Source organism: Labrus mixtus, chromosome 24 (assembly GCF_963584025.1).
Source record: "Labrus mixtus chromosome 24, fLabMix1.1, whole genome shotgun sequence".
NCBI classification, from domain to species: Eukaryota; Metazoa; Chordata; class Actinopteri; order Labriformes; family Labridae; genus Labrus; species Labrus mixtus.
Genome location: NC_083635.1, coordinates 8,449,151 through 8,461,356, shown reverse-complemented (window position 1 = coordinate 8,461,356; position 12,206 = coordinate 8,449,151). Strand labels below are relative to the sequence as shown.

The 12,206-nt window shown below is 40.4% G+C and overlaps 1 protein-coding gene across 3 annotated transcripts in view; it reads left to right on the top strand.

The window, feature by feature from the left end:
• The window catches only part of LOC132959470 (E3 ubiquitin-protein ligase Midline-1-like), a 63,882-nt gene extending 52,040 nt beyond the window's left edge, over nt 1-11,842 (top strand). For 2 of the 3 annotated variants that reach the window (XM_061032496.1, XM_061032495.1), the window contains exons 5-10: nt 1,350-1,498; nt 2,054-2,181; nt 4,700-4,843; nt 8,107-8,268; nt 8,548-8,755; nt 9,449-11,842. In XM_061032496.1, the coding sequence (XP_060888479.1) occupies nt 1,350-1,498; nt 2,054-2,181; nt 4,700-4,843; nt 8,107-8,268; nt 8,548-8,755; nt 9,449-9,797 (1,140 nt within the window). In that variant the 3' untranslated portion in view covers nt 9,798-11,842. Of the gene's footprint in view, nt 1-1,349; nt 1,499-2,053; nt 2,182-4,699; nt 4,844-8,106; nt 8,269-8,547; nt 8,760-9,448 lie in introns of those variants that run through there. The other variant, XM_061032498.1, reaches the window with a different exon arrangement.
• Nucleotides 11,843-12,206: the final 364 nt, after the last annotated feature.

Below are 12,206 nucleotides of genomic sequence, written 5' to 3'. Positions count from 1 at the left end.
GACCTCAATCTGTCTCTTAACATCTCCACTGCGAAAGAAACTGAGGGGAATACAAGAGAGGGATTTATTTGCTGTAGATTCATTGAGATGCCTGTAAAATGTAGTTGGAGCAACAAACATGGGGGAAGATTAACTTGTGTTATTTGATCATTTCTGTCTAGCCTTTGGTAATTTTTATCGGATTATTCGCTAGAAATAGGCTTTTGTATTGAGCTTTGTGGTACAGTCATACAAATGTTTATCTTTTTGGGATACACCACACAACAAAGCTAACATAAAGAATGCATTACAAGTAGACCAAGACGTCAAAGTCAACAAATCAGCGTCAATTCCTTTTGATTTAAAGCCAATGGGAACCCAATGCCTGTTAGCCTTCTATGTAATTCAGGGTCTTACTGTATGTGCTGAACAGTTAGTGTCTGAAAGGTATTGCAAAAAATTACTTCAAATCCAAATTTGAGTTTCAAGATGTTGGGTTAGAAATGTGTGTAGAACCAATCACAGGAAAAGTCTCATAGCGCTAGCATTGTCTGCTGGTGGTTAATGATGGCTGCTGGTGTTGACCCACTTTTTTGTTGGCGATAATTTCTTACAAGACTTCATACTTATCTTTTATGACCTGTGGGTGTTTTGTAAAACACATATTACTTGCTAAGGGTAGTAACACTAGTCATCCTTAAGCATTGCATCCTTAGCTTTGAAAATAATTAGTGACAAATCAATGCCAACTGCTAACATGGATAGTAAAGCATGGCCCTTTAAAATAAGTTGCTTTCTGAAAATCATAATCCAATTCAGAAGACTCAAACGTACTGTTTAGGGCTGCACTACCCTTATTGTGAAATACAAGGCAGATGTCAATCAAAATCTGATTGACCAGGCCTCCAAAGTTTGAAGAAATGGTGCATATGGCAAAAATCGTTTTTTTTTTAAATTAGGTTTTCTTACAGTGAAACCAAGGATTACTGTCTCCAGGATTTTTTGTAAACACTTCATGAAACTTTCAACTTTCATATCATTCATGCATTTTTTATTTTGTTGGCCAAATTTCTGGAGGCTTTTAGCAAGGCTTGATCGACACATTCGGGTCGGTAAATAAATATAGCGAGAATTTATGTCGTAATTAATGACTGCAAGCACCACCCAACCATTAATTTGACCTTATCATAAATTAATAACTCCAGAATTGATCATCTGTCCCCTTGTACCAAATCAAACCCCATATTTTCTGGTTCATTTATTGTTGTCAGCTCTGATAAACTTCCCATTCCTAATAATCTGCAACATTTTAACTCTGATAAAGGGCACGCCCAAGCACTCTTGACTTGATCATTTCCAATTCTTTACAGACACAAAGGCTGCGGAAGCTCGCCCAGCAGATCACCAACTGCAAGCAGTGCATCGAGAGGTCCTCCGCCCTCATCACACAGGCCGACCAGACGCTGAAAGAAACCGATCACGCTCGCTTCCTACAGACTGCCAAGAGCATCAACGAGAGGTCAGACGGCCAACGCTGGCCCACGTGTCGGAATTATTCCGCTAAGCAAATTTATGTCGAGCCGTGGGGAAAGGGCAAAGAGTGCACATGAGAAAATGTTCAGAATCAATTTGAGGACTTTGTTGCTTGATTTTCCCAGCAGCTAAACAAAGTAGAGAGGGGAACCAGCTCTTTTTAACCTGAATTTTATTTCCAATCCCTCCGCTAGCTTTCTGACTAATTGGTTTGTCAACTGAGAACAAAACCTTCCAATGCGTCCAATCTGGCCTTCTCAGGAAAAACAGTCTTATAGAAATCATCAATCCTTAGTACTTCAAAGAAAATTCAAGTTACTATCACAATCTCATCTGCAAGGACTAACTTAATGGAGAGCTGATTTCATTAAGATACAAGTGCTTCTAATTCAAAATCTTATGAGCAGTTTTATATCACTGTCAATCTGCTATTCTGTCAGATAATCTAATCTGTTGAAACACATTAAACATTCCCTATCAAAGGCTCCTTTTGCAGAAATGTAGCATTAATACGTATTCAATTTGATTGCTGTCTATTTAGGGTCTCCATGGCAACTGCATCGACCCAAGTACTGATCCCTGAGATACACCTGACGGACACCTTCGACACTTTTGCTTTGGACTTTGCCAGAGAGAAGAAGTTGCTGGAGAATCTGGATTATCTCACTGGTAAAGTCTTTCATTCGGATAAATTCTGTCATGATTTAACCTCAAAAAATGTTGTCACTGAACTTGTAAAAGCCCTCTTTTTGAATTGGGGGCAGTATGTTTGTCAAATCTGCACGCATTGTGACTCATTTGCTCTATAGTGGTTCGATGTTCCTATTAGTGCGAATCAGGAACAAAGATTTTGTTGGATTAAGTCCTTTAAATCTCCTAAAAGGGACCTTTGGTTTGCATTGATTTTGGCGCCCCCCTGTGGACTAATCAGTACCTCTTATCTTTTGTTAATCTTGTTCCATACATATATCAATTTTAACAAAAAAAATATCAGCCAGCTGTCTTTTAATGGTCAAAAGAATCTGTAAATCTTTACCAAGGAAAAAAGACTGTTTCGGTTTCCCAAGCGTTTCATAACTTTGTCCGACACCTACCCCCCAGCAGCAACAGTTTCAGGCATTAAAATAACGTTATAAAATAGTCAATCATTATTCCGATAGTCTAGTTTGCTTCTGATGCTCATTAAGTGGCATCAATGTGGTTTGATGAAAATAAATTATCGTTGAACTGGAATAAAACTAAATTTATGACTTTTGGAAATAGAAAAAAGGAGGAACTCATCAGCATGTCTGTAAACAGTGTTCTCATTGAAAGAGTTTCTGAAGCAAAATTTTTGGGAGTCATAATTGATGAAAAACTGACGTGGAAACCTCACGTAGAATATGTAAAGAGAAAATTGTGTAAATGTATTGGTGTTTTGTACAGAGCAAAGGACAGTTTGGATTCCGCTTCTCTCCATATGTTGTACTGTTCGCTTATTCTTCCATATTTCACTTATTGCAGTGGTATGGGGCAGCACGTATGTAACCAACACTAAACCTTTGTTTGTTTTACAGAAAAGAGCGATCAGACTTATAAACAAAGTGAACGTTAGAGAACATACTAACAGACTGTTTATTAGCTCACGTGTGTTGAAATTTCAGGATCTAGTTCACTTGAAAACATTGTTAGTCATGTTTAAAGCTAGAAATAGATCCTTACCCGAAAATGTACAGAAGTTGTTTGTATTTACATCTAATGAGGAGGATCATAGACGGAGATTTAATTGTAAAAGTCCATTTGCACGCACTACATTAAAACAAATGTGTAGCTCAGTAAATGGAGTTAAATTATGGAATTCTCTCGATAATCATTTAAAATGCTGCTCAAGTATCATTCAATTTAAAAGAATGTATAAAGAAAAGGTTCTAGGAAATTATGAATGTATTGAGTTAATCTAACTGATTGTATTTGATTGTTTCTATATTTTTGATCTATTTTTTGTTTTGTGAAAGAAAGAGAAAACAACAGGTTAGCCATCTTATTCTGTTAAACAGTTTCTTGTGTTATTAAGAAAAGGGAGCAGGTATTATAAGTTTTCTTCTTCCTGCTCCTGTTTGCTCATGAACAGTGTTTCAGCATTATGAGAAAATATTTTTTGTTGTGTATTATGGTGTTGAAACCAGACACTAAATTGAGCAAATAAATAAATGAAATGAATATTAGTTTCAGTCTGTTTAACCAGCTTAATAGTCCTCACAGGAGCTTTAATTTAGTCCTTTGTTGACCATGAAACCAAACATTGCCTCTAATTATGATTCAAGTCCAGCTTTCAATTCAGATTGGGCTATTTTTTGTATTTGTTTGAAGTCTGCTGTCTTCCATCAATTCTTTTTGAAGTAACAGGGCTTCAGCCTATTAGCTCCAAAATAAATTTTCAACATTCATTTCTGATGTCTCATTTCGCGAGGAGCCATTGAAATGCCAACGCATGAATTACTGACAAGCTGGGGACCGAAAAAAAACAAGGCATCATGTGTAGTGGAATCGAAGGTCTGTGAAAATGGGCTGGCTCGTATTTATTCTCCGCGATGCATGAGGGGCTTCGCTGGAGGGCCTTTTTCACTAAGTGAATCAGTCTGAATCACTCCACTATGTGCAGCCACTCATGACAGAAGGCTCGGGAGAGGGAGGGGAATGACGGACACAGAAAGAGATAGGAAGTGACTCTACAATCAATTTCAGCTCTTACTTTGTATCTTTATTTTTGTTACCTCGACTGTCTCTTTCATATGAAATCCACTTTTGTCACTACAGCACAAACACAACTACATCGTCATTAAGGGGCACATGAATCAACACGAGTGGAAGAAAACCAATCTAGCGTCTTTGGTTATATAACTACTCACATTAGTCACTGCTAAAAGGATTGTGTTATTTACTCTTCCTGCTGTGTTAATGTGTTTATCTGAATATTTTATTACTGCAATCCCACTTTGCTTCTAATGCTCAATCTACTGGAAAGAACATCTTAAACCCTGTGTGTAATGAAGCCTTTCAACTGAAATTACAAGTACAAGGTTAATTGGGGCTACTGCTTGTCCTCACGAGTCACAACCCTTGTGTATTGCCAGCAATATTTGCCGCCATATTCGGTTGGATTACAAGAAATTGTCAGATGACGTTTTTTCTTTTGCACCCTCTGCAGCTCCGAGTGCTCCGAGCATAAGGGAGGAGCTGTGCACGGCTTCCTACGACACCATCGCCGTGCACTGGACGTCTGATGATGAATTCACAGTGGTGAGCTACGAGCTGCAGTACGCCATCTTCACTGGACAGTCCAACATTGCCAGTAAGTGTGTGTTGCTGTAGGACTGTAGGACCGGAGGACTGGCTCAAATCAGTTAATCCTCATCCACTATGCCCTTAATCCTTCCTAGTATCCAATGTGATAAAAGTCGGTACTGTTCAGGGAAATTATAGGGAGTTTTTTTTGCGGGGAACTTTGGAAAGGTTTGGCAATATAATGGCAGTCTAGCCAAGTGGTTCCCAACCTTTTTCCTTGGAGCCCCGCCCAGGACCCACAAGAGTGGTGGGAGCTAATGGTCTAACTTATATTCAGGAGAAATTTCAGCGTTTTCAGCAAACCAATGGCATTCCAGTCCACAACTCAAATTTGGTCAATGTCTTTCAAAATGGAATTTATTGCTCCTTGGTGACCATACTTTTAGTTGGAACATCCATCCAATCAGGGTGGACCAAAGATGGGCTCAAAGTACAAGGCTTTAAGGCTGCATCACACACTCAAGACCAAGCAGGAAGTTCATAGATAAACTTAAGTCTCTTGTCTCATACGTTCACACGCTAATTTATCTTATGTGCTGGAGGGAACAATGCACCACCTCGTGATCTGATGGAGAAGCAGACACTTGCAGAATGGACACTGATGTGATGCAGCAAGGTGCTGTTTGGTCCTCTGCTGTTAGCACAGTTCGTTCAGCTAGAAGAGGAAGTGAGATTGTGTATGTCAGGTGTAATATCTGCCTACGTTGGGGATATTAGCCAACATTAGCCTCTGGGCTAAAAGGTTTACCTAGAATGCTTGGCTATGTCATCGTCTGTTGGACTTTAATCCTAGATAGAATTTAGCCAGATTTCAAATTCCTACACATGAAGCACTTTCGAGATAATCATGGTGGACCCAGATGAGTTAATACAACCAATAATCAACCTTCCAAAATGAGTGCAAACCGCTCACAGATAATCCCAGATGATGTTGACAACACTGATGCGGCCAAACTTTGAGACGGGAGGTCAACTCCATTGGTTGGGAGGAGTCAAAATTAATCCGCCTTGGTTTAGCACATGTATTGTAATTCCTTTTCTCAACGTTAGACGTGTAAACTGCTCTGTGATGAAGCAAAAGTCGATGGATACATTAAATTAATAAAATGTCAACCGATTAAAGACATTTTCCTGTACCAATTTTCTTTTTGGACTCATGACCCCCTTATCCAAAAAAATCTTTGCTAGCCTGGCTATGGTCCCAATTCCTGTTTAAACATTCAAAAAAGTTGTATTATTAAGACTCAATTTAGAAATATTGTTTTACTGTTTTAAGGTCTTACATCAGTTTAGAGCAATCGTGGCACTCTATTGGTGGCCACTGGCTTTCCTAAGGCAGCTGGGAGTGGTAGTGCTTTACTAAAGGCTGAGATACCAGAGGAAAGAGGAACCTCCTGAAGTGAAGCCTCCAGCCTTTATGCCACTATCAATCCCAACATCAAATCACTGTAGCTTGTGAGGGATGGAAGGCGGGGGATAAAGATTTGACGATAAAAAGGAGAGAATTCAGTCAGTATAAGACAGCACTTCGGTGAGTTCATACTTCTGTACATGTGAGGCGTTTAAGGTGTTCACTGGCGCTGTAGGAGTGAGATGTCATATTAGCGGAGATGAAAGCTGCAAAATGAATCCTCGGCACGCAACGAGATACACGATGTCTTGTAGAAAAACGACAACAGACGCGTCAAGTACAAGCCAACTTACACACACGAGCCAGAAAGAAATCACAGGCACACTTGAGTGAACAACAACTGCAAGGGGAGGAAATGGGGTCAGGGCATCTGAAGACGAGCTCCCCTGTTCCATTTCAATCAAACTGCCCTTTCTCTGTCTTTCATTCTTCCTTTTTTTTTGTAGTTTCATCTCACAGACTTACCTCCTATCTCCTTCTACCCGTCTCTCCTCCAGTTATTTATCCCCATCATCCCTTTCTTTTTTTTTGGTCGTTTCTTACACACTGCGCCGCAGTTGAAGAGCATGTTCACAATCAACACTCATTAGACTAACGTGACGTGTATTTCCCTGTCACTCTCCCCTCTTTGCTCCCGCAACCCCTGTCTCTTTCCATTCACTGAATTGCCGTGATTTTTCTCGCCTCTCGCTTTCACATCCAATAATGTCAGAGGTGTTGCTGTTGGCGTCTCAGCCATGTGCCACATAGCACCCTCTGGGGCAACTCTGATGAGTCCCCCATGCAGGAACTGGAGTTCTTTTGATGTTAATGGAATAAAAAGACAAACATTATCCTTAGCTCTTATGCATAATGGTTCAGTACAGCCGTCTGAGGGGATTTCCTTTGGGAAATGTGTGTTTCTTTAATAGAGACTAATTAAATTTCTCTCTTATACCTACACATTTATTTGATGAAGCTTGTTGTAGTGTTCATATTAAACAGAGATTACCATGTGGTATCTTTAATTCAGATATACTCTGTTACAATTACCATATTCATAACTAGAGCCCGACTGATTTATCGGCCGATATTTGCTTATCCAGTGACGGCTAATTGTATTGCAGACATGCGCCGATATTATTCAATTTAATTCAAAGTCGAATGGCATTTCGTTAGAGTTTTATTGTATTACACTAGCTTTCAATTCACTTCGTTTTGCTGCTAGCTTCATGGCTATCTTTGGAAAACAGTGGAGTGAGTTTACAAGCAGGTTGAGGGTTAGCAAGATGGTTAAACAATAATTTATCCAATTTGTTCATGGGTTGTTTTCATGCTGTTGACAAACTTTGTTCGGCAAACAAGCTAGCATTAGCACACGCTTAAAGTCACGTGTAAGAACACATTTGATCAAGAGATTAGCATGAACAACATTATTAAGTGTCTTTGTTAGCTTCCTTATTCTACAGCTAGATCAGCCCCTTATATGTTTGGGTGCACTGTGAACGACCTACGACTTAAACACACCAAACCGACAGCACCAAAGAGGTGTGAAAGGTACCGCCATCGCGCCTTTGTATGCCCTCTCACCTGTACCCACAATGCCACAAGCCAATAATTTGTTGCACTATCGTTTTGGACAACTTCACACTCTTCTCCAGGTTTTTTTTTTTTTTTTTAGAAAATGGATTACATTTACCTGTTGGGCTGTTGATTTTCTTATGATGAAAGTGCCTACAGTTATAAGTCAATATGATTTCCATTGAACTCCAATTTTTGAAACTAACTAAACCAAAAAATGCAAAAATGGTTTTCCATTGATTGGCTGACCATGCACGGCATCATCCGGGCTTTTTTTCTCTCCTTATCTCACCCTGCAGGTCTGTGCAACTCACTGGAGAGCTGGATGATTGTTCCGAACATCAAGCAGAACCACTACACAGTGCACGGTCTGCAGAGCGGCACCAAGTATATCTTTGTTGTCAAGGCCATTAACCAAGCGGGGAGCAGGAGCAGCGAACCGGGGACTCTGAAGACCAACAGTGAGTACAAGACGACTGTAAATACACACTCCCTGTAGGATCGACCTTTACTGAAAAGTCGTGTAAACGCTCACAGAATAAAGTAGCGTATTAGCTTTTTTAAATTATTTTCCCATGCTTCACTTGCTGTGATTCAGATTTTCACCCACCCAACGGCAAATATGAAATTCAATTAACTGAAAATAAATTAGCTCGTCTGTAAAGAATGTTCCCTTCTGAAGATCTCAATACATTACAGGCTTTGATTTATTTTTCATTTCCTCTCTCGTCTCTAAAAAGGCCAGCCGTTCAAGCTGGACCCCAAATCGGCCCACAAGAAGCTCAAAGTGTCCCACGATAACCTGACAGTGGAACGGGATGAAACCACGTCAAAGAAAGGCCACAGCCAGGAGCGCTTCACCAGCCAGAGCAGCTACGGCGTGGTGGGGAACGTCTACATCGACAGCGGTCGTCACTACTGGGAGGCTCTGATTGGAGGGAGCACATGGTGAGTTTTACCACAGTCATCATTGCAGAGAACTGCATCCGATACGGCCTTAAACGCTGTATTAGATATCATGAGAAGGCCATTCCATTATTTATCATGCAGAGAATTCCTCTCTCTAGTTCCAAATCATTAGCTGAAACAACAAGATTCTTTGAGCTACCACCTGCGATTGGAGTGGGGAATTCCAGCTGATTTCCCGGTTTTAGGAGGGGGTACAGTTTAGGGCCCGACCGATACGGGATTTTTGGGGCCGATACTGATATCTCTTCATTGCATCGACCCCTCAAATGCAGAAAGTAACTGCACATGTTAGTGCATCACCGCTTGACACTCTGGAGGGTGAAGATGCTTGTTATAATCCATATAGCGCCCTCTGCTGGTGAGAACTGCTAGTGTAATACAAGGAAACCCAAATGGAGTGCTATTTAACTGATGATAAATCTAGTAATATCGATGATAAAATTAGCAGATACCGATAGTCACTGGATATGCTAATATCGGCTGATAATATCGGCCGACCGATAAATCAGTCGGGCTCCAGTAAAGTAAAGTGTTACTCCGAGCTGTACTGAATACACATTGAAAGTTTATATTTTCCAGGCGATTGGAGCGGACATCACTACATCTCTGGTCTTCATTTTCAAGCTTTAAAAAGTGCAGTCAAACGTGATAAAAGATTATTTTCCTCCTCAGGTACGCTGTGGGCATAGCCTACAAATCGGCCCCTAAGCATGAGTGGATCGGCAAGAACTCGGCCTCCTGGGTCCTCTGCCGCTGCAACAACTCCTGGGTCGTCCGCCACAACAGCAAGGAGCTGGCCATCGAGCCGTCTCCCCACCTGCGGCGCGTCGGCGTCCTGTTGGACTACGACGCCGGCTACGTGACCTTCTACGACGCCGTGGGCTCCCAGCACCTCCACACGTTTCACGTCTCCTTCGTGCAGCCCGTGTGTCCCGTGTTCAACGTGTGGAACAAGTGTCTGACCATACTCACTGGTTTACCCATCCCTGATCACTTAGAGGGACTGGATCCCGAAGACTGAAACCTGCATAACTTTGTTTTAGTTACATTAAAGCTGCACTGGGAAAGATTTGTGGAAATGGTCTTTTTAAGGAGAGAGAGAGAAGAAGAGTGTCCCATTCTTTTTAAATCATACAGATACTACAGTTTGAATAGTTGCACTTTTGCGTCGCCCAAAAAACTATAAAATAAGAAGCTAGTAGTCAGTCAGTCCTGGAAAACCTGACCCAACCTATATTGAAGTATTATAGCACATGTTTCTATCAGGTATAAGAAGAAAAATACACAGAAATTACTTTTTTTCTCTCTGTATATTTTGGGAATTAATTCCAAACATTGGGGAAGAAAGTCACAAATCTGAATGTTGAGGGTAAAGTCAAATGTTGGGGGGGAAAGGATGCATTGTTGAGGATGAGTTAAACTATTGAGAATAGTCACTATTACATCTTAATTTGCCAAATTAATTTCCGCAAAATGACCCAGTGCAGCTTCATGTGTTAAGGGACGACAGTTATTTGCTGTGATTTCTTAAAGCGAGAGTGACTTGAAAAGCTTGAAGCTGAACCCTCTTTCAGGTGGACGACAGTAAGCCGGGTTCAATTCGGAAGAAACCAGAACAAATGGACTAAGTTGATCCAGACATTGCGACTGGGAGCTTCCCAAAATGGGTACATTTGTACAACTAGGGAACAAGCCAGGAATCTGTTTCTAATTTTCACCTTATCTGATACAGCACTTTGAAACACCCCTCCCACACAAACACACACTGCATACACCTCAACGCTAATCAATCACGGTTGCTGGGCAGAGCAGAAATAGGGATGTACATTGTTTTGTAAATTTTTAACACCTCCCCCCCGCCCCCGCTATCCTTCCCTTGTTTTAATAAGATGGAACCAAAGTAGCCGTTGCTGTCTGTTCAGATGTCTTTACAGAAATGTTACATAACTTAATACATTCTTAATTATTTTTTGAAAAAAAGCAACAGAGAGAGGAAATAGCTTTTGTGCTAATATTAAATGCAGGATTCCCTTAACGGTAGACCTTGTTTTTGCACATCCTTTCTTACTTTATCCATGGCGGGAAACCTGCTCCTTGTTGGTGCAATCAACATGCATTTAAAATGGGAAAGTGTTGCGTTTTTTTTGTTAGATTTTTTTGTGTGAATCTTTTATTTTAGCAGCCAGATACGTACTGCCAGTTTGATTTTATGTGATGCAATATTATGTGAGTTGTGTTATGGTTGTAGCCCCGAATGCTAGTATTGGAGCTAAGGGGCTAAATGCACATTTTGGGTGGATATAAAGCTGTTTAATCATTGATTTCCTTTTCAGAAAAGAGTGTCTTCCCATTTTATCCAGTGATTTTACACGCTGAGGTCTTATTTAATTTAATATAAATGCAGCATATTTTTGAAAAGGTTGCCATACTCTATAAAAAAAAAAAACAAATATTCTTCCCTTTATTGAGACAACAGAGCTATAAAAAAATGGGGCTGGCCTCGTACTTGTTGCACCTTGATGATGTCAGAAGGGTGCACATCAGTCGTCATTTCACTCATTGGCTGATTCATGATTTCAATTCTCCCTAATAACTTGATTTTTAAAGGTCACATATTTACCTTATTTTAATATTAAATAAGTCTCAGAGCTCCCCAAAACATCTCTTCGAAGTTTCTAGTTCCTGTATATGATCATGCCTATAAACCCCCTCTATTTCAGCCCTGCTCAGAACAGGCTGTTTCTGTGTCTGTAGCTTTAAATGCAAATGAGCGGAGTCTGACCACGCCCCCTTTTCTGAAAGGGGCTGTGGCTTCGGCTTCTCTCTCCATTGACCTATTGTTTACGGTGAGAAGGCAGACTCAGAGGGCAGAACAAACACCTAGCTGTTGGAGTGTCACCCACCTGGGGGAGGGGCTACAGGCCTTTGTGATGTCATAAAGGGAACATCTCTAAATGACCTGTTTGAGCACACATTTTCTGAAAAGTGTGAGCAGGCAAAAGATGTAGATGAGATTCGGAAATTTGACTCTTAATTCTTTATCCTGTAATACATTTTTTCTGTGAGTTATAATGTTTAACAGTGACAAAAAAAAATGGCGCCTGTCAGTGTAAATACAAAGATTTGGTTATATGTTGCTTAATTTCACTACCTGGTACACTTTTAAGTCTGACTACAAATAATCTACTCTACAGTAATTCAGTGTTTCCCTGGCAATTCATTCAGCTATGTGTTTTCATTGTATCTGATATGGATATGTAGTGCTTAATTTAATGTGTCCATTTGAACTTTATGACCATGGTGTTACATGTTCCGTCTCTGTGGATATTTTTAATGAAAGAAGGATATGAGTGCTTGCACCGCAGTTGTCTGAGATATGTCTATGAGAAGGTCAAAAATAAACGTTCCTTTTCACATAAAAGTTTGCTTA